The 26,623-nt window shown below is 35.6% G+C and overlaps 1 protein-coding gene across 2 annotated transcripts in view; it reads left to right on the forward strand.

Moving 5' to 3' along the window:
- The window catches only part of LOC118196204 (uncharacterized), a 100,435-nt gene that overhangs the window by 63,626 nt on the left and 10,186 nt on the right, over nucleotides 1-26,623 (forward strand). Inside the window, exons 1-6 of one of the 2 annotated variants that reach the window (XM_085817079.1) lie at nucleotides 487-818; nucleotides 5,056-5,509; nucleotides 5,596-5,736; nucleotides 12,868-13,012; nucleotides 21,779-21,969; nucleotides 24,355-24,546. In XM_085817079.1, coding sequence (XP_085673205.1) covers nucleotides 502-818; nucleotides 5,056-5,509; nucleotides 5,596-5,736; nucleotides 12,868-13,012; nucleotides 21,779-21,969; nucleotides 24,355-24,546 — 1,440 coding nt within the window. In that variant the 5' untranslated portion in view covers nucleotides 487-501. Of the gene's footprint in view, nucleotides 1-486; nucleotides 819-5,055; nucleotides 5,510-5,595; nucleotides 5,737-12,867; nucleotides 13,013-21,778; nucleotides 21,970-24,354; nucleotides 24,547-26,623 lie in introns of those variants that run through there. The other variant, XM_035367617.2, reaches the window with a different exon arrangement.

The following is a 26,623-nucleotide window of genomic DNA, read 5'->3' on the forward strand; positions in this document are numbered from 1 at the left end:
AATAAAGCTGTCATGTTTTTATTCTAACCCCAAGAATTCCTCTTCTTCGCTGCTATCAGAAATGAAGAAGGACAGATCCACGCATTTTGGTGCGCATAGAAAGGCCAGATCTCTTCATAAATCTATAGCACCACGATGGTGATTCGATGAAATCCTGAATGCCTTTCTCCTCAGCAATGCGTTTGGCCTCATAGATTATCATTTTTTTTGAGACAGAAAGTCCATTTTGCCGGTGACGTGTGATCCACTCCTTTACTTCTACCTCTAACTCTGGCCACTTTGCAGTTGGTCCACGCAAGGTGTGCTTGCTTTATCCAACTTTTGGAGCTGATCCTCCTGTTTCCTCCACTCTCTTATCATTTTCTCAGTTGGAGGTGGCCCAAAGTGTCTCTCCGCTGCTCTGTTTACATGCTCCTTAGCAAATTTTATTACTTCCAGCTTGAAAGCAACTTTATATGCCAGTCTCTTCTGCTTCGACATCTTGATGGGGTGGTATGAAATATGATATATTTCATTCAGATATACCATACTACATATATCACAGCTCACAGCTATCTGCGCCTCCGCTTGCTCCCGCACTGCGATTGGCTGAGCGAAGAGACACGTGCCTTCACCCGCTCCCGCGCTGGCTTACGAAACTGTAAAAAGTGCACAAAGCCAGCGCGGGAGCGAGCGAAGGCACGCGCCTCTTCGCTCAGCCAATCGCAGCGCGAGGCAGAGACCGTCCAAATACAGTGCGAGGCAGAGCGGGACTTCCTGGTCTCAGACGGCGCCAAGAGGTGGAAGGGAACGGAGTGGCCGAGTATTCCTGCGGTAAGGTACGTATACAGAGGTGGAGGGGCAGCGGAGAGCCATGGTGGGCTTTTGTATTTGCCGTATAAGACGCAGGCACTTTTCCCCCCCTGATTTTGGGGAGGAAAAGTGCGTCTTATACGGCGAAAAATACGGTAATTTATAACTTTTGCCTGTAAAATATGTTTTTCAGGCAAAAACATATTTTGAACTCCGTCTGGAACTATTAGAAAAGACGTCATTCGTTTGGATTGCATTCTGAATGACTCATTTCATCAGAGTGCTTACAATATCATTGCACAACCCTGGATTTCTGTTCTCAGAAGAAAGGAAACGAGTCTTTGGTTATCTATTATTATAAAATATAACTTTGTTTTCTTCTATAAAACAGTTAATATTTTTCATTCAATTAGGACGCAAAGAATTCAGAATATTGTTGCGTTTTTCTTTTCTGACACCAGTTGTTACGTTATTTACTTCCTTCATGTTCGTACGGGGTTCGTGTGGAATTGGAGTGAATAACGACGACACTTGATGAAGTATCGAAACACGCTTTATTTAGCCAATATTAATCAGAACAGCTCCAAAGTCACTTTTTACAGTCGTTGAAGATCTACTATAAACACGCTGGAACAATCAGCGACACAGCTTTCACACTGTCAGGCAATAACGGTAGAGAAAGCTTCCTGCAAAGCACCCGACTCTGCTTTCCGAAGTACAGCTCCCGACTCTTCGGTTCAGTCGTTCCCGGAGCTCAACACGCTGTCTCGTCTATGCACTAACCGCGATACACTAACAGACTCCTTCGGTGCACTCGGCGACCCACTCGGCACTCGCTGCCCGGCTGTCAACTCGATCGACTCCGCAGGGATTGACTCGCTAGACGAGACACCAACTCGATACTAACTAACTCGCACTCTAGACGAGGCACACACACACTCGCCCTCTGCGGACCAGCAGGGATTATATAGCTTTCGGCTTGTGTTCGAGAACATTCTGGGCTAAACCAGTAAGAATTCGTTCCAGAAGGTTCTCCATCCGTCCATGGTATATCGGTAATTTTGTCGCCAAATGCCTCCAATTGGGCGATTTATCGCCTAATGTGGAAACCCTGCCTTCCCTTGTCATTTTATGGCAACCCTAAAACTGCTTTGCGGGGAAGCCATCTTACCGCACCAGTACATTTCGTAACAATATTTTTAGAGAGGTCCCTGAATACAGAGGATGCTTGCACATTTTCAGAGCGAAAAGTTTTTAAAAGCAAATATTTTGGACTAACAAAAATTTATGCGAATAGCTTTTTATTTGAAATGATAAATATCATCTGCTACTTTTAAATTAATTCTTCTTTGAAAATGCACGTAAACAAGCTATGAATTGAAGAATACTTTAAGAAAAAACGGTATTCCTATTTTATATTTAAGAAACGTTGTGAAATGCATGGTATGAACATTTGTAAGTGTAAAATAAGCAACATTATTAAACTGAAAAGGAAAAATCGTCGATCATTGATTCTACATATAAAGAAGATTCCAAATAAATACCCGAAAAAGGTACATGTTGTTTCTAATGTTTCTAAAGTTAAATCATTGATGAAAAGAGAAAATCCGCCGACGCAGAAATCAACTGCAGAATCTTTAAATACCACTGTAGCAACAATAAATAAAATAACAAACCAAGATTTACAGCTTAAAAAAGCTAAAAAACATAATGTTCACCAGTTTTTGCCGAGGAATGTGGTTCAGCACAAATATATTTGTAAAAACATGTATCAAATCTATTTAGCAGGAGATAAATGGAAATATATTTGATTAAATGATTGTGATTGCATCAAAAAAATCAATTTGTTATCGAAACCAAAAAAAAAAAAAAAAAGTATATAAACCAAGTTTTGCCAATGCAAAGAAAGTTTCAGTAAGGGATTTATGATTGTAGCAGGATTCTCTTACAATGGAAAATTAAAAATAAACGGTAAGCAGCAGAAAAAAAAATGTTAAATTCAACTCAATCAAGAGAAATGTTCGATATGTACAGGAGAAATTCCATTACTTTATACCAATAACTTTCAAAACTGAAGCTTCAACAAGAAAAAGCGACAGTTCATATTTCGAAAAGTACCATTGTATTCCTTGAAAAAAATGTAGATAATACAAGTATTGCTTATATACCTACGTATTCCTGCAAAGTCCCTGATGTTTCAAAGATGAGTTATTGTTCCTTAGGTCTCTTGAAAAGAGCCCTCTCTAAGCCCACACCTGCTGCTATTGATGCACTCTGGAAAGTGGTGGAGAAGGAATGGAAATCAATATGTCTGGAAATTTTACGAAAAGCCCTTCTATTAGAGATATCAGAATGCATACTTATATTTCAGAAAAGGGCGATGATATCGAACATTTAAAATATACTCTCATATTTTGAACATTAATTAAAAGATACTAAGTTCGTTCTAAAAATGTGTAAACATCTTCCGGATATGCTCTCTTTACAAATTTATAAAGAGGTGTCTTTTTTTGTCTCATAATTTGAAAGAAGTACATTCATTTTACTACTGCTCCCCCACCCTCAAAAAAAAATAATAAAAAAATAAAATACATAAATAAATAAAATAAAAAAACCATTCGGATGGTTCAAACACTTTCTGAGTAAGGAAGGTATCCGTGTCTACTGCATTTGAAATCTTTCAAATCCAAACTTTTTCTGTCTGTATTCTGTCTTAACATTCCTAAAACAGTTACTTAGATTTATTTATTCACATATGCAGAGTATATAATTATTAATAAAACTGAATTAAAAATGTGCTAAATTTAATAGGACATGGAAAATTACGCATTATAATTATAAAAAAAAACTACATCCGGATTAAAAGGGCGGCTATCCCACTGCTGATGCCTTATTATCTCAAGTACCTCAGTTTTTTAATGTGACCCCCATAAGGCAAATCTTATTAGGGCCCCATAAGGCAAATCTTATTATATGACCCCCATACGGCAAATCTTATTATGTCGATGGAAAAATTTATCTCGTTTAAAATAATATTTATTTATTTAAGGATAACAATCTTAAATAAATAAATAAACTGATTAATTTGATGAGTTTTTCTTACAAAATTCTTGCCTAAACAAAGTAGATTTATCTACATGCATTAGCATTTAAGATAGTTAGGTCGAATTTCAAAACTAAAGCTGTTACGAACAAGTTACCAAGAAATCATCGTCCACAAAAGGTGCATAACTTTCTTATTATTGTTGAGCATTGCTGTTTACGACTGGAGCAATAATTTCTATACTAATTTTTGATCTGCTAATAAACTAATGGATACCACAGTTAGTGTATAATTAAATTGGTATTTGGCACTTAATTAATACTGTTCTAATATTTTGCAGTTCAAACCAGATTCCATACGATTTTAATATCAACCAGATTTTGGTTCTGAGTATGAGTTATAATCCACTATGCAATCTATCCCCTGTTTGTCTGAATGAAATTTTGACAACTTAACAGCAGAGATTTCACTTCATTAATTAATCATCCAATAAGAAGCAATGCTTTCTATCCTAAGTTTATAATTATGTGAAATAAAACACTACTAATTCAAGTTAAATAAAAAAATACAATAGTGGATTACTTAAAATTCATCTATTAATGCATCTTTCAGATAAAGAAGATACTGTCGCTTAAGAGATGCATCAATAGACAAATTTGTAAAGAAAGATTGCCTTCTGCTCTCACTATGTTGCATGTTATTTGACAATTAACTTACGACAGTCTTAAGAATGAACAATGTGACTAAGTTGTAATTCGGTGAAGAACCCTCTGATGCTGACACAGACTTTTTCCGTCTGTTACCTCATCCGTTAGTAGGGGAAAGGAATTAGGAAAGTTATTTGAGGAAGTGTGAATTTGCGCAGCTGTTTTGCGCATAGAAGAAACTCCTTCTTCTAAAGCACTGACGGAGTACTTGGAGGTGATACAGAGACCGTTCTTCGTTTCCGGTAAGCGGAATTTCTGAAGTTAGAAAACATACACAATAATTCCTGTCTAACCTTATTTTGCATGAAATATCATTATTTTTGCATGTTTTGAAATATTTTTTTCCTTCTAATGCATTAAAGAAGAAAAAAAAGAGGGAAAACATTTTACTAATATTGCATTTATGAAAAATAAGAATAATAGTTAGGCTACGGACGATTTCTTTTCCCTTTAGTGTAGGAACTCGAATATCGTGCTCAAATAATATTTCGGTGAATTTATGTTTTTATACAGGAACTTAAGCAACGCTTTGAAGGAATACTTTGATAAATTAAGTCTCAGAGCTGAAGGATCTCGAGGAATAAGCTTTGGTCCAGCAGGACGGATTGCTGAAGAGCACAGGAACGGCCACGCACCCCCTGAAAGCAAGCCCCAAAACGGAGCGAAAAGGAAGAAATCATCTGCTTCCATCCAAGCACTAGATAGAACAGCAGTGAACGGCTCTGCGACATCTTCCCAACAACAGGCACCTTCTCAACAGCAAAAGCCAGCTCCCGAGCAACTTCAGCAACAAAAGATCGTATCTGAGCAGCCTCAGCAACAGAAACCAGTACTCGAGCAACCGCAGCAACAAGAGGAATCACCTGAACAGCAGCAAATGGCTCAATCTCCAGAAGCTCCAGAACCGAGAATAAATGGAGATGACAGAAACACAATTTCCACTGGAGAAAGTCAACAAACTGCACAGGCAAGCCTTAAGTATAGTTCTGTATGATTACGCAAACTTACAAACTGAAAAAAATGTGTGTGTAAACAATAATGTTTTTCATACAGGTTAATGCCGACACGACTCCAGTGGTAAACAGTGAAATTCCAACTAGACAGACAGAAGACGGGGAAGAAAATCAATCAACATATACTCCCAGAAGAGCTAGAAGATACGATGATCCACCAATTTTTTTCCCAGATGTTGATGTAAGTTCTTATATTTATTCCATTAGCATTTAAATTCTGTGGCATATAATTGAGCATACATATGATTTCAATAATATTTTATTTATGTTGGAAAAATACACGAACCGCCATTTAAGACATTGAAATTACTCCATGAGGGCTTTTTTTTTTTTTTTAAAGCAATTAGCAGTGTATATGTGCTTGCTTAACTCAAATACGTACACAAATGATGAGATAAATGTTTTGAAGATGTATTGGTATTTAACGTGGGATTCTTCATTCAAGCTATTCGTATTAATTAAAAATATTAAAAAAAAGGTTTAAAATGCGGTAGAAAATGTCAACGGCTCAATCATCCCTCATCTCTTTGGATTGTTTACATAATTTATAAGTTTTCTGATTTATTATTTATTCATAAGTATAATATTTAATAACTTATCTTGGATGTCATATTGTTTCAACTCTTCACACGGTTTTTATTGTTTAAATTTAGTAGTTTTCTATACGCTGCAAGTAAAGATCAGAAGTTATCAATCAGTGAGACGTAAGATCTTTCATTCGTTATCCGTATCATAAAAAAGCTTTACTCATCAACAAAATAAATTATGTAATTTTACACATGTAGTATGTAATTTTACACATGCTTTCTGGTAGTATAAAGTAATATGTAATTACATATGCTTTCTGATAACGTTTTGCAATAGATATTATTACTTAATATTAATGTAACAAATATAATACATTTTTAATTCTGTGTAATATGTTCACTGTAAAGTTTCAATTCTACATCTTGTCTACACTTGTAGTACTCAAAAACAAAACTACTGGCTTTGATGAATTTTGTTTTAAGGATTACTTTCTCTAACTGGATTACTTTCTCTGTTTCCTTTTAAATTTATTCAAATGAAAATCTGTATTTTAAATAGTAACGTTGTAGTATCATTATGTTATATCGAGGAAGGAACATGAAAAATGCGCAATGCCCTCGCCGGAATTCGAACTCTAGTAACACCACAAAAGCATGTGGGAAAGAGGAAGAAAATAACTTGTATACGCCTCCTTTTAAAGAGAGACTGGGGATTAAGGAACGCAATCGCCAAAATTCTGGTGTTGACGAATTATCATCCACCAACTTTTAGTTCCGGCGCCACCTGTAGAATCTTTAGAATTTTTTCGATGTCAGGAAATTGAAGGAATCCGCACTCCGATTTTCCGACTACAAGTCGAACGCACTTTCAATTACACCACAAAAGCATGCGGAAAGGAAAGAAAAAATAACCTTATAATGTATTTTTTTTATTATTTTGATGCTTTTTTTATTTATAACATTTTACACTCATGTACGCATACATATGAAAAGGGGTGGCTGAAATGTTTTCAATTACTTTTTGAATGATTTTTAATTTGGTTCAAAGAAAAAGATTTAGAAAGAAAAGATTTGACGCAGCAGATTTTGCTTTTATTTGTTAAGCGCATTTCGATAGCTGGAAAATAAAAAGCAATAAACTTAGCCATTTGTTTATAATTCATGCTGTTCCTAATCATAAATTAATTTTGAACATTAGTACCCAAGGCCACAACTTAGAAAGAAGCGAACGATCTGTCTGCATGGCAGTTTTCGTGGTTCTTCCATGTTGTACGTTTCACAAATATTTTTTTAGCCGTATAAATAACAAAACTTGCCATAAATGATGTTTTCAAAAGGAGTGATACGTATGGATGCTGTACTTAATAGCAAATAAAAATAAGTTTCTGTTAAAAAGACAATAGTATCTCATTAATTCTCTTACAGTTTACCGATTTATTAGCATGTCAGCACTTTATGTCGCCATTTCCGGCCTCATATTGCTCCATTTTCAATGATAATATTTTTTTTACGTCGGTTTGCTATCTCTTAACAGTAGGTATTTTGTCTTCTTGTTGCTGTGCATTCCTTAGTTTTAACAACGTTGTCTTCCAACCGAACAGGGCCACTTCGAAGTCCGAATTTTGAATTTCGAATTTGTTTTATTATCTATCTCAAATTTTGCAAAACTTGAATGAATTTTTAATTAACAAGCTCAACCATTTAAAAACCCGTAATAGCAACACTGTACGAGGAAAAATATTAATCTGCAGCGTGCAGCGGGGCGTAATATAAAATCTGAATGTATTCAGATTTTCTTTATTTCTCTTTAGCCCAAAGGGCGTTAGCCCAGAAGGACTATTAACTTCGTTTTGTCATTTTCCGTTGAAAACTTAAATGCCCGTTTCACTTTTTAGATTTTTGCCACCAAATCGTCCTGTGTTATATTTAAAGAAATTAAACAATGAAGACTTTGCATAAATATGTGTATGTTCTCGTATTGTGATAAAACAACGGTACCTAGGGCCATCAAATTTTGAATAACGTACGTCTTCACCCGAATATGGGCATTTGGAATGCCCAAATCTGGAATTTGTTTTATTATCTGTTTCATATTTTATAACACCTTAACGAATTTATGATTAACAAACTCAGCAATTTCGAAGCGAGCAATGGCAACTCTGTAAAAAAAAAAAAAATTATCTCCAGCGCGTGAGACTGTGTATCGAAAATTCTAAAGATATGCTCTTTTAAATATTCTGCGATATTGCTGTTAAGCTGAATTTTATGGTTTAAGTGCGAAGAACATGATATTTAATAAATAAAAATAACACCGAAAAGGTTAAAAAAAAGTCCCTTTGGACGTGATATAAAGTCTGAAAGCTTTCAAATATTTTTTTTAAATATTTTTCTTCAAAAATTGAAAAATAATCATTGCAAAATGTAGTGGTGGTACTAAGGTTTTCAGTTTTTATTTAGATGGTACGCGTTAGTCAAGAGATTGAGAACCGATGTTCTATGACATTTAAAGGTTTCATTCAAACGAAAGACTAGTACCTATGTAGTATGTACAATCGTACAGTATATAAACAACTCTAAAATACTTATATTCAATAAAGAATAACTTTTTTTAACATTGAAGAAATTGTGCAGTATTTAGCACACAAAAAGTTACGAATAAATAGAAAAAATTCTAGTCAAAGAAAATATTTCTCGGTAAAGAATTTGAAATAAATTATGCAGGTGAAGAAAAGTTTAAAAAGAAAGACCTGAAGTGGAAAATTGATCTAAAAGAAATAAATAATGATTAAGAAACAATAAAAATATACCTTTTAATGCTGAGAATAACGTATGTCAAAGAAAGTATTGGGAAGTAAAAAAGGAAAGATTACGATTAAGTATATCGAATATTTTTTATTTCCTGTGAAAGTTACGTCCGAGTTTGAAGTCAATGACTTTTTTCTAATTTTAAGCAACCTTTGATTTAATATCAGATGTCTAGCTGAAACAGAAGTTCATTTCCTTACTGTTTCATAGTAATATGAAGGCTTAAAAGTATTTGAAATGTAAAAAATTCAATATTCAGAAGCTGTTTTCCTAATTCTGTGAATAACTTTTGTTAGACGCAGCCTATGAAAAATTCTAGAACTCACATTTTATTAAATAACATTAAAGTATGTAATAATTTCTAAATTACATGGCTTAACTCCTGTCCTCTTTTTTTTTTTTTTTTTTTGCCAATCATTGTATTGTATAATCTTTGCATTACTTCAGTTCTGCTTTAAATTTTCCCCGTAAATACAGAATACATGAACGTTGTTTCATTGAAAAGAGCAATTTTTGGTTAAAACCATTTAAAAGAATTAGTTTCTATTCATATTACGCATTACGAAAACCAAAAGAAATTTGGCTAGATTACGTCACTCCAAGTATAGCCTACTGCTGACCGACAGAGTAGAACTGGAAATACCACTGCTGAGATGTGCTAAAAGCCTAGCATCGCTCGATTTTCTTAGATGTACTCTCCTGTAACATTAATATGAGCCAGTTTTCTTTAAATGGTCCTTCAGGAAAGGACCTAACCTAACCTTCAGGAAAGCACCCCTCTTAAGCTGAATAACTCTTCAGTATTTAAGGTAAATAATCCGCCAGTAGTGCGAAAGCAAATAACTTAATATCACTTGAACATAAATATCGACAACGTTAGATGTACTGAATTTGTTAAAAATTTTATCAACTTTGTACTATTAAAATTTTTTGATCATTAAATAGATAAGTGAAAGTTCACTTACCTTCTAAATAGGGCTGCCCTGAACTGTCTGCTTTTCCTTCTTGTCGGTATCCGTCTCTATGATGAACTTCGATTCACTTCGAAACACAGCTATAAACGTTTTAAGAAATTTTAATTCATACGAAAGATATCTACAAAATATTTACAAGTTATAATGATTACAAGACGCTGGAAGGTATCAGGTATCACTTCCATGGCTTCAAATTCATCCTGAGTTGCCAGATAATAGAATCCTTGCAGAAAAGCGTCTGAAGTCTTGCGTGAGAACCCTTCAGACTAAGAATTCCTTGGAAGCCTACGAAACTGTTTTAAAGGATTGGGTAGAAGAGGGAATAATTGAACCTATCGATATTTCGGAGGCAGAAAAGATCAAAGGGCATTATCTGCCACATAGAGCAGTGTTTCGGGAAAATTCGACTACCAAAATTCGACCAGTGTTCGACGCATCTGCAAAGGAGAAAATTCGGTATCTCTGAACGACTGCCTGGAAAAGGGTCCTAATTATCTTGAATTGATCCCCAAAATTTTGATAAAATTTCGAGAGGGTAAGTATGGAGTAATTTCGGATATAAAAAGAGTATTTCTTCAGATAGGTGTGAACCCAGCGGATCGAGATTTTCTCCGGTTCCTATGGTGGGAGAAAGGACAGCCTGAAAAACTGACTATATATCGGCACCGAAGGGTTGTATTCGGCGTAAACGCCAGCCCCTTTTTACTTGCTGCCACGATTAACTACCATTTGGAAAATGTACCAAAACATCATCAGGAAATAGCTTCAAAGCTAAAGAAAGCCATGTATGTGGATAACTGCGTAGCGAGTGTGGAATCAATTGAAGAATTAAACTCATTTATCAAAGGATCTAGAGAAATCATGGCTACTGCAAAATTTGACCTAAGAGGTTGGAAACATAATAGACTTAAAAATGAAACTTCAATTCTAAACCTTTCTGATAAAGATTATGAAGATGTTGTGTCAGTATTGGGATTGAAATGCGACTTGTTTGACGATACTTTGTCTTGTCACGTAAAATATGAAGAAAACCCTGTATTGAGCAAAAGATCTGTTCTTTCCGAATTGAGTAAAATCTTTGACCCAATTGGGTTTACTAGTTCAGTTACTCTCATGCCTAAATTGATTCTGCAAGAGTGCTGGAAACAGAAAATTAACTGGGATACTAATCTGCCGAAAGATCTAGCAAGGAAATTTTTCACATGGTCATCTCAGTTAAAATATTTGAAAGACATCAAAATTCCTAGATTGCTTCCCAAAATAGACGAAAGTACCACTCTGCATGTATTTTCGGACGCAAGCAAGGACGCCTATGCGACCTGCATTTTCCTTAGACACAGCGGTGAGAGTGGAGTCACTTGTCAATTGATACAATCTAAAGCGAGAGTTGCTCCCCTAAAAGCACTCACCATACCTCGACTAGAGATACTCGCTTGCACTATTGGAGACAGGCTCTCTCATACAATAAGAGAAGACTTGAAATTAAAAGAGGTTCCAGTTTTTTACTGGACGGATTCCACAAATGCTCTCTTTTGGATAAAACAGAAAGAAAATTGGTCCACTTTTATAGCCAATCGAGTAAATGAGATTCGAAAATTGAGTAACCCAGATCACTGGCATCACATTCCCGGAAAGTTTAATCCTTCGGATTTGCCATCACGCGGTTGCTCTGCAAAAGAATTGAGGAAATCCGAATGGTGGAAAGGACCAGATTGGATTTATCGACCTCCAGAAGAGTGGCCTATTGCAGATGGAGAACATCCTGACTTCGATATAGTAAATGGAGAGAGAAAACGAACTGTGGTTTCAGCCAGCAATAACACGAATACAGATAAATTTAAACTTTTTGACAATATTTCAAAATTCGAAAAGATCATAAAGGTCGTATCTTGGATCTTTAGATTCATTAAAAATGCTACAACACCACCATCTGAAAGAACTCATGGGAGAATTTCAGTCGAAGAACTAAAAGGAGCTGAAACAGTGGTTTTCCGACTCATCCAACGAGAATCTTTCGAAGGATTGAAAGATAAAAGAATACGTGCTCTAGAACCTATCATGGACTCCAATGGCCTTATAAAAGTGAAAACACGTATCTTTCAGAGAGACGACGATGCTGACTTTCGTTACCCAGTTTTACTTCCCTCAGAACATCCATTAGTCTTAAAGCTGATCAAATCTGAACATGAAAGGCTAAGTCACGCTGGAGTACAATTCGTTATGTGCGCTATGCGTGAAAAATATTGGATCATAAAGAGTAGGAAGACCGTACGCAAGGTTATCCAAAACTGTGTACGATGTCGAAGGTTCGACTCTGATTCATATAAGATTCCTCAAGCGCCACTACCTGAAGACAGAATAAGAGATGCTTTAATTTTTGAGATTATTGGTGTTGATCTGACGGGTCCCTTAATTTTAAAAGGAGGCCAAAAAATATGGATCGTCATTTTTACTTGCGCAATATATAGAGCAGTTCACTTAGAGCTAGTCTCATCTCTATCAACTGAAAGTTTTCTGCACGCATTCAGGCGATTCATCGCTCGAAGGGGTAGACCTGTCACTGTATACTCCGACAATGGAACCAATTTTGTTGGATCAAATAATTTGTTTAAGACCATAGATTGGAATTCTATCTTAGAAAATGCAACAGTTAAGAAAATTGAATGGAAATTTATTCCCCCTTCCTCGCCATGGTGGGGAGGGTGGTGGAAAAGATTAATTGGAGTACTAAAGAGAATTCTTCGAAAGGTACTAGGAAAATCTTCTCTGAACTACGAAGAATTGTTGACAATCATTTGTGACTGCGAGAGCATTATGAACAGAATTATTTTTATTGTTCGATTGCTGGTTAACTTGCAGACATAGAGCTTTACCAAGTTTAAAGCGTTTTAAGGTAAATTTTCATTTTTTAAATGGGAATAATATATTTTGCGTACGAGAAGATTGTTGATTGATTATAAATATGTTTCTAGTTTCTTGATATGTCCTTTATCATCTTAATTGCAGGGTCCTAACACATTAAAACGGCTTCTGGAAATGCTGGAAGGCAAACTGAGTAGCGAAGAGAAGAGAAATTTGGATGAAATTATGGAATACTTGACAACGGATGGTGGTGCATGGGCTCTCGGAACGCCACATTTGGATACAATTAGTAAGTGGACTTATATTTATTCAAACATTTTTTCCAATTATGTTCCCTCTGCATGTTATCCAAGTATGTTCCCCGAAGACATTTTAATTATGAATTTGTTGTACAAAATGTAGGCAACAGAAATGTCTTTCAGGTAACAAACTTTGTTTTCAGAGACAAAACAAATATGTTTGATTTTTTTTTCCTTTGTGATATTATTATTGTTTATGTACGTTTTGAAAAACGCTTAGTAGACGAAATTGAAGTTTATTAAAAATATTTTTGATTTTTTTAATAAAAAAATTGTAGCCCGTCAGTTGTTTACAGATCGCGTATGCAGCCCGCGGGTAATTTGAGTTTGAGACCACTGCTCTAAACAACGTTCAGAGCAGCGACGTAAAAAAAAAAAAAAAAAAAAAAACTATTTGCTACTGAAAAAAACATATTCAGTAACATATTAATTAGTTTTGTCTATACTTACATGTTTTATGAGAAACTTCTGAACCCATCAACAACGCAAGAGTAGTTTAAAAGTAAGTGCTCAGTAACTATCGCTCAAAGTTTCTAAACCACCTCGGAACTTCAAAATTTTATAAGAAACACAGTAAATAGTATGAGGTAAGACTAACATAGTATTTACTAGTTATAAAAATCCTTCTGAAAGAGGAAAATACAGAAATATAATACAGAATATGATATACGAATATAATATTTAATACAAAATATATATATGCACCATCATTTTTATTTCCTATTTGGTAGTACTATAATAGATCTGTTTCTCTGAGATGAAGCATCTCCAATCACTTAGTAGGATTCTCCACTGTGTAATTCTAAGTTACTGTTGGAAGTGAAGAATCTTAAGAACTGATAAGCGAATAATCACTTGAGTTCGTGTGACGCGAAACAACAAGATAGAAGGGTAAAATAACCCTTTATTATTGTAATTAAAGTTTAACAAAACTCCGTCTTGGAGTTGTACAATAAAGCCGACACTTGGACTTGAATTTAAAAGACGAAGAATTAAACTAAACTAATCTTAACTAAAGAGATATAGCCGAAGCTATTAAAATTCTAATAGAATTGGCACCTTAACGCTAATTGACTGCGAAGTTATCAACGGCCTAAAGTACGGCCGAGCGTAGTAGTAGCTTACGAGAGAGTAGCCTAAAAAGGCGGACGCGTACAGCCGGAATATCTGGTATCTCTCTCACTAGCGACGTGTGTATTACGAGTATATATCAAAATGTGCGTGAATATCTCCTGCATCCTTGGATACATCGTTTAAGTGTGTGTGAATGATATTTCTCCAGATTTTTGTGTTTTAGTGCTTCTAACAAAAGAAAATAGGCAGTCGCAATTTACCGTGTTTTTGTTCACCACTTCTGCCGCTACAGCAACGGAAGGGTCCCGCCTAGCTACCACGTGGTTCCCCTGGTAGGCCTAGGAAATCGGCCAAATATTCCATGTCCAAAAATTAATTTTTAATTAAAATATATGTATATATCTTCGGATCCATTGCAACCAGGAATTTCAAGAACTGGTATGTTTATTTTTTTCAAAATGTTTAACATTTTTACAGGATTTGCATAGTGTTTTTAATTCCATCGTTTTCATCTTCAGTTTCGACATTATAGCTCTCGTCGTCGAATAACTTTTCGATAACTTTGAACACTATTCGACAAACTCTAAAAATTTAGTTTTAAAGCTCTAGTTGCGTTCTTTTGATGTGTTTTACATGAGAACTGATCTTTATGCACTCTGTATTTTACCTTTAATTACTTGAAATGTTTTTTTAATCTTTTAATTACTGTATTAATTGCTGTATTTTAATTACTTGTATTTTTATGTTTCTACTTGCACTTAAAAATCAGTCAGTTTGATTGTATTTAGAGAATTTTTAGTCATAGTTCATCTGTTAATTATGTTTAGTATCTTACTTATTTTACTACATGTTTTAATTACTGTAGTTTCTTGTTACTGGGTGTGAAAGGGACCTATTGTTACCAAATTTTATCATATATTGGTTGTTATACAGCAATAAGCAATAGCTATTTTACGTTAAGTATTTGATAAAGAGTTACACTACGAGTGTGATAATTTGCAACTCTGAGAAAGTTCTTGGACAGCATGTCCTGTCAATCAGTGATTCCAACTGACGGTGATTCCGCGCATTCACAAAGTGACGTAGACGCCACTAATTTATTGATCTCTGATTTGCCTTACGCAGAGAAAGTAGCTATTTTGTGTGAGGATATTAGACAGGTAGCGGCCACCACCAGAAGTACTAAATATCTTTTACCTACAGTTCTTCGCACCAGACTATTAGACTCCCTGGTTGCGTTGCAGACGCTGGCCTTACAAGGTGCAGAATTAGCAGCGAAGCCAACAAAGATAGACACAGGTGTTAATACATCAACAGTGCTTTGCTGTGAATTGGCTCGCTCTCAGCCTCTACCGATAGCACAACAACCACCTGATTTACAGGCACCTCCACCTTTGCCAACAGCTTCTCGACCAACTTTTGCAGAGATTATAAAGAAACATAAGAATCCAAGTCTATACATACGTCCCAAAGCGGACGTCACAGAGGCTGAGCTAAAGGCGCAGCTAAACGCTAAAGTACCACTTTCCAAGCTACAGGCAGGTATAGAAAGAATTTCTAAGCTCAACAAAGGAGGTTTCGAGGTTGTCTGTAAATCCACTGAAGATGTCGAAATCCTCGAACAACAGCTTCAACAACAAGATATCCCAGCGGAAGTCACCCGTCCATGGAAACGTAAGCCAAGATGCACCGTCCATGACTTGCTTTATCCACACAATCAGAAGAAGTACTCGCAGAACTCAGCGGCGTCACTGGAATGCCTAGCTCCACCTTTAAACCTCTATTCCGATTACAAGAACGTCGTAAAGGCAAAATCAAGTGGGTTTTTAAGTGTGAGCCGACAGGCTTTGCAGCCATCATGCAGCACAGAAAAATCTTCCTCGGCTGGCAGGCTCATAGAGTCTCAGAGCATATTGGCCTCCAGCGATGTTTTAGATGCTAGCAATATGGGCATAAGCAAGCTGACTGCAGAAGTAGAAAACAATATTGCTCCTACTGTGCAGAAGAACATGGGAACCGTGATTGCACAGCCCAACAACCACAGTGTATCAACTGTGGTGAGGCCAACTCCCGCTATGGCACCAAATACAGCTAGTTCCATCCAGCCTATGCTGCAGAATGCCCACAATACCAGCGCAAGGTACAGTCAATCCGAGATAATACAGAATACTGCTAATCTTGATTTATCAAACGTCATAAATAAAGGTACAATATGCAGTACATTATCTATCAAATGTATACAAATAAATTTACAGCGAGCAAAAGCAGCAGTTGTTCAACTAGCACAATTTGCAGCAGAATTTGGTGCTGACCTGATAATGGCTCAGGAACCTTACACGCGAGACGGAATTGCAGGGGGAGTTCCATTGCAATGGACAATTTATCAACAAGGAAATGTAGAATATCCTCCTAGGGCCATTATTATTAACTGCAACAAAAAATGGTCTCCGGCTATCGTAGCAATTGAACGCGATAATGTTGCAATCATTATAGAAGCACAAGAAGCATCTTTACTTTTTATCTCACAATACTCTCCTCCTTCTGCAGATATTTTGGCTACTACACAGTTTCTTACAGATACCCTGCAAAAGATTAAAATTCCTCTTAAAATAATTACAGGCGATTATAATGCCCACAACACGGTTTGGGGGTATGCTTCTACGAATGACAAAGGAAGCCTTCTGGAGGATTTTCTGTCTGCTAATCATCTTGTTTTACATAACACAGCAGACGCTCCTCCGACATATGACAGAATCTACGCACAAGGCTGGCCTGATTTGACGGTCAGCTCAGCCTCAGCTGCGCCATTAATACAAAAATGGAGGGTTAATGATGAAATTAGCTTAAGTGACCATCGTTACATTACTTTTTCAATAGAGCAACCGACGACAATTAATATTATTCGTCGTTACAACCTACCCGGTAGGCGTAAACGTGCTTTTACTACTAGAGTCAAGAATTTGTTTGAAGGTATTGAACAACAGCTAACTCAAGCGAACTCTAGAGACGAATTGGAGAATTTCACAGTGACTCTACAAAAGTGTATACAGCAAGCGTGTGATGACATATTGCCACAGCGTAGTACTAAAAAACTGACTACGATCAATTGGTGGAGTAGTGAACTTCGTATTCAGCAGAGGCAATGTCGCGCATTACGTCGAAGGTTAAAGACTGAGCGTAGACTAAACCTTCCAGCTAAGACCCTCCCAATTTATCAACAGGCAAGAGCGAAGTACAAACGTTCAATTTTGCAGGCTAGAATCAATTCATGGCATGCTTTTTGTACAGAGTCACAAAACATCTATGGTATTCATCATAAGATTATGACTGGAAAGCTGTTTAGGCCTGCCCAGTTACACATCCCTACACGAATAAATTTTACTCAGGACTACACAAGGGAAACATTAATACAGATCCTGGATTCCGTCTTCAGTCAGGATGACCCAACCGAAGATTCTAAGCAACAAGAAACTATACGTACAGAACAGATGTCTACCAACGTGCCACCGGATAGGGATATTACATTGAAAGAACTAAAACATATATTAGCGCATTTGCCAAAGAAAAAGGCCCCTGGCCCTGATGGCATTGATTACGCAATCGTTAAAACAGTCGTTTTGGCCAAGCCAACAATCTTTGTTAGCTTTTTCAATAAATTGCTAGTTACGGGTACATTCCCGAAATCGTTTAAAATCGGACAAGTGGTGTTGTTTTTGAAAAAAGATCGCAATCCAGCGGAACCCACATCTTTCCGACCAATCTGTTTACTTCTAGCTCTTGGTAAACTGTTTGAAAAACTCCTTATGACCAGACTACGCTATTATCTACACGTTAATAATATCCTCAGTCCCAGGCAATATGGATTTAGGCCAGGAACTTCCACTTTACACGCTTTGCATGATATCAAAGAGGCTATCATGGACAACAAATATCACGGTCTCCATACAGCACTCATCAGCTTAGACCTGAAGAGTGCATTTGACAACTTATGGTGGCCAGCGATCTTGCAGGCTCTAAGAAGTTCTGGCTGCCCAAGCAATATCTTTAATACTATAAATCATTATCTACAGGATCGAAGAATAATGATTATACATTCAGCGGGAATTATTGAAAAGTCACAGACGAGAGGATGCCCGCAGGGTTCCTGCGCAGGTCCTCAACTCTGGAATTTAACCTTCAATAAGCTACTCAATGCTTCCTGGCCTGCGCATACGAACATTTTTGCCTATGCCGATGACGCGGCCTTGGTTGTCAAGGGACATTCTCGTGAAGAATTGCAAAAGAACTGCAATGAGGCCTGTCAAATTTTCCAGCGAAATTGTGACGAACTGAAATTAGTCATAGCAGAAAATAAGTGTCAAATTTTACTGGTGCCTAAGAAGGGAGGCTCTTTGGCAAGGAGACCGCGTATTCTACTCAATGGTCAGAGGCTCAAAATTGTAAAAGAATTAAAATATCTTGGTGTTACCTTTGATGAAAAACTTACGTGAATTCCTCATGTTCTCTCTATTAAAAAGCGTACCCTGGCCATCGCCAAACAACTAAGACAATTTTATGGATACAAGTGGGGTTTGAACCACCACATTCAAAAGATCTTATACACAACGGTTGTAGAAAGTTAGTAACTTATGCAGCAGCAATTTGGGCTCTCCCTATGCAGAGGAGAAAAATCAAGCATCTCTCTACTATTCAGCGCCCTTTTGCCTTAGGAATAACTCGGGCATATATTACTACTTCCACTGATGCAATAAATGTCTTGGCTGGTTTGCTCCCACTGCATATTAGAACTGATGAGGAAGCAACACGACAAATGTTAATACAGCTACACAAGCCAATAGCATTTGCTGAAGAAAATTTTACTTCGGAGGAATATGAAACCAAACTAACATCTGACAGCATTCACCCTGCGGATTATGGTGTTGGCATTAGACTACATGTCCCGCCTACAGAATACCGTAGCCCCTCGAGTATAGTAATTTATACGGATGGATCTAAAATTGAAGGAAATGTGGAGAGCGCATTTGCTGTCTTACAAAAAAATAGTGTCATTGCACGATGGAAGGCCATTTGGCTAACAATAACAGTGTCTTTCAAGGGGAAGCAGTAGCAATAGCTCAAGCTATTCGCTACTTGCTAACCCACCAAATCCTAAAGGCTACTATAAAGTCTGATAGCCTTTCAGCTATTTATGCGATTAGTAATCCAGAACACCCATCCAAAATCATTAGAGATATTCAACAAGACCTTAGAAAATATCAACGCCATGACATCCACTTAGCTTGGATAAAGGCACATATGGGTGAATATGGAAACGAAGTTGCAAATACTCTCGCCAAGGAGGCCGCTTTTGGAATTGCTGCTGAACAAATTCACATACCTTGGCCGCATTCACATTTGAAATCTGCATTACGTCTCAAAGCAATCAGTAAATGGCAAGAAGAATGGGATTATAGTACCACTGGTCGTCTACTTATTACCATATTTCTTACGTTACACAAGATAGATGCTGTGGAAATCCCCATCTGACACGTTATATTTCAGGGCATGGCCCTTTTCCTCTTTATTTTGAGAGATTTAAAATAAGCGATTCCAGCTTTTGCACCTGCGGAGAGTTAGGCTCTCCGGAGCATTACCTTGAAAAATGCCCTCTTACAGAAGGCTTACATATCAGATTCCCTTCGCAAAATCGTCAAGCCTTTTGCAAATTTCTAATCAAGCAGAGGCACTTGATTAATAAAATTAACAAGGTTATGGAAAAGGTTAAAGGTCTTGGAATAGACCTGTGCCAGGTGTAGCATTCATAGGCATAATGCATTGATGCAAAGTACATAATCTTCGTGGTAAACTCTGGTTTAATGCTACATTTATAAATTTTAGTGATATTCTTATAACGGACTGATCTAATGAAATGATCATTGTACTGTATCTTATGCACCCCCGATGAAAAACAATATGTTTACTTTGCTTATTAGTTACCACAGTCTTAACGTACCCTTTCAAATAGTCACTCAGTACAAATTCTATCAAATTTTATGTCTCTGAAATGTAAAAGTAAAATATTTCATAAGAAATTACTGTACCAGTGTAGTGTATTGTAGCAAATATGAGGGTACACCATTATTGGTTTTTGTTGTTCCAGAACGCTTACATTTGTATGAATGATACTTATGGCTGAATTTGTGAAGCACATTAAGTATGTACTTTTCAATGATCCTCACGACTTGATCCTGTATTTGTATGATTCTATATTCCACATTCTGCTCCTAATGTGTATGTGTATTATTTTGTATGGCATATTCTATGTATATATATATACAGCGCATTATTTATTTACTTATTTTTATTTATTTATTTATTTATTTTATTTATTTATTTTTTGAATGTTTTTATGTATGAATAATATAATAATATTTAATCATATAATTAATTGATACTTAGTATTTTGCATTTTAACTGTACACGCACCAGCATTATGTTTTAATAATCCTGTTTGATTATATACTGTATCATGCATATGTAGGATATTGTATTTTTTTATTATTATTTTTTTTTATTTTCTTTCTTTATTTTTTTTTTTATTTTATTTTTTTAAGGTTTTTATGCATGAATAATATAATATTATTTAGTCATATAACTTAAATCGATACTTAGTATTTTACATCTTAACTTTTGCATTTTAACTGTATACGCACCAGCATTATGCTTTAATAATCCCGTTTGATTATATACTGTATCATGCATATGTAGGAAATTGTATGGTTTATTTATATTGTACGATATCGTAAGTACTGTAAAGTATGACCTGTAGTCCCACTAGTCTCTAAATAAGGGTGGACGTGGTGCTATTACCAGTTAACCATAACGGTAAAGGGATGGTGCCCACGTCATCCGTCACTAAACTAAACTATCTCTCTCACTAAGCCTGTAGAACTTCGCGGTTATATACCACTCTTCCTCATTAACATTCAGACGTGATTCTAAAACTACGTTCTGGCCGGAAGTGGTAAGTTGAAGTAAGAATCGATAGGAAAGGAAGTTTAACTCAAAAATTTAACTGTTAATAAAATTAACAGAATCTGTACAACTTAAAGTTAATAAACTGTAAAGTTTCATTAAGCGTGAATAGATATCAGTTCAAATGTTTTAGAATTTTCTCTTTAAAAAAGAAGTTCTTTGAATCTAACTGGTGCTCATATTAAAAGAGGAAAGGAAAGACGCTTTTACTCTGAATGCGTTTCTCTCTGAAATCTAGAAGAGGCAAGCTTTAAAGGTAAATCTAAAGTAAAGATAAATTTTCCAAAGCTGAAAAAAGTAAATCAGTTCTCTGCATTAAACAAGAGATTTAAATATAAAAAATTAGACACTAAAATGTCATCTTCTGTGAAATATTTGTTAAAAAACTTCTAACTTAAAACAGCAGGTAAAACGTTCATTAAAATAAACTGTAACCATTCTTATATTATTTCTTTTTTCTGGGATAACGGTTGAGAAAGAAACGAAACGTCCTAAGATTTCGAACTTTTTTATAATTTTTAGGTGATGGAATGAATTTTTATTCTTTTGATATTTGAAATTTTGAATAATGTCATGTAATAATAGGACATATGACATTGTGGTGATTATCACATATGACATGTGATAATTGTTGACATGAAATTTAACTGAACATTGTTGTTTCTTAGGTCGGCTTCTTAATGATCGCACTCTTCCCGAAGAAGTTCCTATTCTGACTTTGAAAGTTATGCAGGCTGCTGCATTAAAAGAAGATGTTATCTTGCTTTTACATCAAGATCGAGAAAAGCATCACCTTATGAGTTATTTTTATCGCATAGAATTGTTACCAGAGGACGAACAGACTGAAATCGCTGCCTTGGTTAGTTTCACATCGTCTCTTAAAATTCTGATCTTTTTATCAAATGATTACTGACAAGGAATCTTCTTTCAATAATTGTATTAAGTTCTTAATAAGAGTTTAAACGTTGTAGATTTAATCTTTGTACCACAGATCTATTTGAGATTTAAAAGATTGTAGAGACATTAGGTATTTTTTGGAAGCAGGAGAGACTGAAAAATTAGCAACGCCTTCGCCGGGAATCGAAACCCGGACCTCTGGAATACGCGCCCAGCATCCAGACCACCACATCACGAAGGCATGTTAAGAAGGCGGGAGAATTACCTTATACACTCCCCCTTTTGAAGGGCGACTGAGGTTTTCAGGCGACCCAGTTGCCAAATCCTGAGTTTGGAGAGTCATCATCCAACATCTTTTTAGTTCGAGCGCCACTGTAGTGTCATTAGGTATTTTTTGGAAGCAGGGAAGATGAAAAATGAGCAATAGCAACGCCCTCTCCGGGAATCGAACCACGGACCTCTGGAATACGCACTCAGCGTGCAGAACACCACACCACGAAGGCATTCCAAGAAGGTGGGAGAAATACCTTATAAGATAGCAGGGGGCCTGCATAAAATTATTCTACCTAAAATTTACGTTTTAACTTCTACAATGTTACACTTCTTTACCGATAAGTATCGAAGGAATGCCTTAATATTTGTAAACAATTCCAAAATATAATACACAGGTGGTTATTTATATAAAGATTGTTACCCCAAAAGAGATGTTAATCTCGAAACGGCATTTTGCGTTGAATCACTAAAAAGGGCGTATAACTTTTCATGTTGTTGCCACTACATATTTTCGCCCTGTATTATGTTTGAAGAATCTGCATGAACATAAGTATGTTTCTCGCATTGTGAAAAAACAACTGTACCTAGAGCTATCAAATTTTGAATGACGTAGTACTCTACCCAAACATAAGCACCTGGAAGCCCGAATATTGAATTTCGAATTTGTTTATTATCTATTTCGTATTTTATGAAACTTTAACGAATTTTTTATTAACAAACTCAGCGATTTCAAAGCGAGTAGTAGCAACATTTTACCGAAAAGAAAAATGTTTATCTCCTGCGCGCGAGACTGTCTATCAGAAATTCTAAAGACATGCTGCTTTTAAATATTTTGCGATTTCCTGTTGAATTGAGTTGTATCAGGAGTAAGTGCCAAGAGCGTGATATTTAATAAATAAACTCACAAAAATTTAATAATAAAAAGACCAAATAAAAAAAGTTGTATATATCCATCTTAGTAAGAAAACTGAACATTGATATGATGAACTGAGGAAAGACTGAAAACCAAAAAATATGTGCCAGCACCTTGACGCTGCATCGGGAATTCTAAACATATACTGCTGTACTGCTTTTGAAATTTTTGTATATGGCGTAAGCATGAAGATAATGATGATTAAAAAAAATTAAAAAGACAAAAAAAGGGGGGTTAGTAGGAGTGAGTTCAACAGCAGGCTGGTAGTCTTCGAGCTCAGCGGGAGTATAAAACACTTCAACAAACCCTTTCGGGTGACCGTTAAAATTTGAAAGATTTCAATTTTTTTTTTTTTTTTTTTAAATTTAAATAAAGATTTATTTTTACTTTTTAGGTGAGACGATCAGTATACTTTTCTGAAAACATTCTTGAAATTCGATAGCATCGGAAGCTGTGCAGAAATAGGAAGTATTAGATTCTAGAATGCTAAAGAGTTTAATACTTTAAAATTTAGATAAATTTAAAAGCTTAAAATTGTCTACATATTCATATGAATTTGCCATTTAAGCTTTCTTTAGTAAACTAATTTATTTTCCCATGTTATATGTTGATTTAGTTTTGTCAGACATTACAGTCTTTATTATTACATTTAAGGGTAATTTTACAAGCATTTTGTCTACATACTCTTAGCTTTTGAACTATAATCAAATAAAATCTAAAGTTTGTAAATACCGTAATTCATATGGTTCACTAAAAATAGTCAGATACCAACCAAATTGTGCTTCTCATTTCTTTACGAACCTTCGTACACGATTTTTTTCGTTCTGCTTTGCATAATCCCTCAGAATATATTTACAACCTAGAGAGCCAGGCTGGCAAAATATTGTATGCATTACTGATTTCGCAAAATATTCACACAGTGATTTTCTTCTGTATAATAAAATTAAAAATTCTTTTGAATTAAATATAAATATCAAACATTCTTCACTCGTAAAGATTTGTACTTTCGTATTGTTACATTGTTCAGGTATATTAAGCATTCTAAGTTTTCCTTTTCTCTTCGAAAATATAGTAGAAATAACTCATCTACTTGAAACATATTTCTTGATTTTTAAAATATTAGCAAAATAGGAAACTTCTTTTTATTTACATGTTGCATAGATGTGTAACCTGTGCTCTAACGGTAGCAGTTACGACTGGTTGACGTACATTTCCGAGTGGGAAGAAGACGGCAGGCCTTGTAGTAACAGCCGAGTGACGGTCCGTGTTGCCGTTCACGCCCTCTTATCACAGAGACCAGATATAAGAGATCGAGGATGCGCCTTGGTTTTCAATTTGGCACTCAAGAAAGAAGTGAGTATATTTTACACTAATAAACATATTTTAGTAGAATACTGAGTAATGAATCTTCAGACTCAAAATATTTAACATAATTAAGCAATATTGATCAAATGACAAGCAAAAACGTGTGCTGTTTCTTTCACTGAATATAATAGTTTTCCTTTTTATGCTTAATAATCTCTGTCCGAATTTTTATAATTGTAGTTAATGTATAGGTCTTTAAATTTCATATTTTTTCTTATTTAATTATATAATTGCATTTCAAATCATAAGCAATTTGATTCATCTATGGAAGATGTTTCAAATATTAATTTTTTTACATAAAAAAGGGTTGCACTCTTTCTTAATAATTGTTTAGAAATTGTAATAATTTTTCAGAGCTTTTATAGTTATTATATAAAAAGCAGAACCCTTTGTAGTCATTAATAAATTTATCAGTGGTTAGAGAATTTCCTAATTCACCGAATCCTCTAGAAGCCCATCAGCTATTCTTGCAAACACTACATAATTAGTTTTTATTATGATTCTCATTAAAACAAAATTCTTACATTTTTGAAAAAATCCTTAGTATGATGACGTAGCTTTGCAAAGATGTTAGAATTTCATTTTTAATTTGGATCTTAATGTTAAACTGTTATGCCACGTTTTTTTAATTCAATTAAGATTGCAATCTGAAAGATATCAATGAATCAAGAACAAATGGCGAAATATATGCAGTTCTGATGGGAGGTTAAACAGGTCTCGAAATTTCATAAGCACTAAATTTTCCTTTGTAAACTATGAGACCATCTATGAGAGAATTAATACGAGGTTAGTCAGATAAAAGTATCTCTGACAGACGGCATGTGCCGTTAAAAAAAGGGGGGTTCGAGTCTGCGTATTGGTTTGAAATTGAATTGAATTACGTTGTATGATGTTTGCTCAAAATGTAGCTATACTTTCATGATTGTAATATGCAATATATGACATATGATAGTGATTCAAACTGACCTTCGAAAACTTTTATGGAGTCATTAGGTTATTTTGAAGCAGGAGACGTGAAATGAAAAATAAATGTGCAGTACCGTTGCCGAGTCTTAAATCCTGAACATCTCGAATATGCATCCAATTACACTACGAAGGCATGCAGAAAAGAGGGAGAAAATTCCTTTTACACTCTCCTTCTTAAAGGACAACTCGGGATTAGGGGTCACAAACTCCAAATCCCTTGCCAAAAAGGTGGCAACGAATTATCGTCCACCACCTTTTGGTTTGGGAGCCACTTTTAGAGTCATTAGGTTATTTTGAAGCAGAAGGCGTGAAAAATATGTAATGTCCTTGCCGGGACTCGAAACCTGGACTTCTCGAATGCGCGTCGAATATGCTCCTAGTTACACTACAAAGGCATGCGTAAAAGTGGGAGAAAATGCCTTACCCCTTGAACGTTGTCATGCGCAGTAATCCCAGCGAACTGATCAAGCAACCGCTCGCCTTTGTGCTAGGCATCTATCCGTTCATTGCCACTATTCTGACGTTATGAGCACTATAAATAACAGTACAGGCAGAGGTGTAGTAAGATTGTATTAAACCTAAGTTCAGTACTAACATATAATAAAGAATTTTCTTTCATTAAATTGTGTATGCATTTTTCTGACGGACCCTGCATTCATCAAAAACAGGAAAATGACCTAATATTCTGTTTTAGGAAACTAAAAAGCAAACAAGCCTGTAGAAACCCAAACAGTGGGAATATAGAAAAACTGAAAGCAAATCTAAAAGTCCAACCGGAGACAAAATCTCTGTAATGGAGTCAAGGAGTGCACCTGAAGCAGAAAAAACCAACTGGAAGACCAATCGTCGAAAAGGATTTCGACACTTCAAGATTTTTCAGACCTCAAAAGAAAAGGAAAACATTTTAATTCGGCACACTAATGAGTAATACTAGAATAGCTTCTCTTCCGCTAAACGCTCAGCTTAAAGTGATTTCGACTGTTCATGAATTGAAATTATTTCGCTTTAAATACAGTTGATTCTGTTAATTAAGAGCTTACATGCCCCCATCCAATATTCGTTTTAGCCCAAAGGGATGTTAGCCGACAAGGCCTGTTTA

The sequence above is a fragment of the Stegodyphus dumicola genome, chromosome 5 (genome assembly GCF_044657685.1).
Source record: "Stegodyphus dumicola isolate Sdum_Otavi_A_Nest chromosome 5, ASM4465768v1".
NCBI lineage: Eukaryota > Metazoa > Arthropoda > Arachnida > Araneae > Eresidae > Stegodyphus > Stegodyphus dumicola.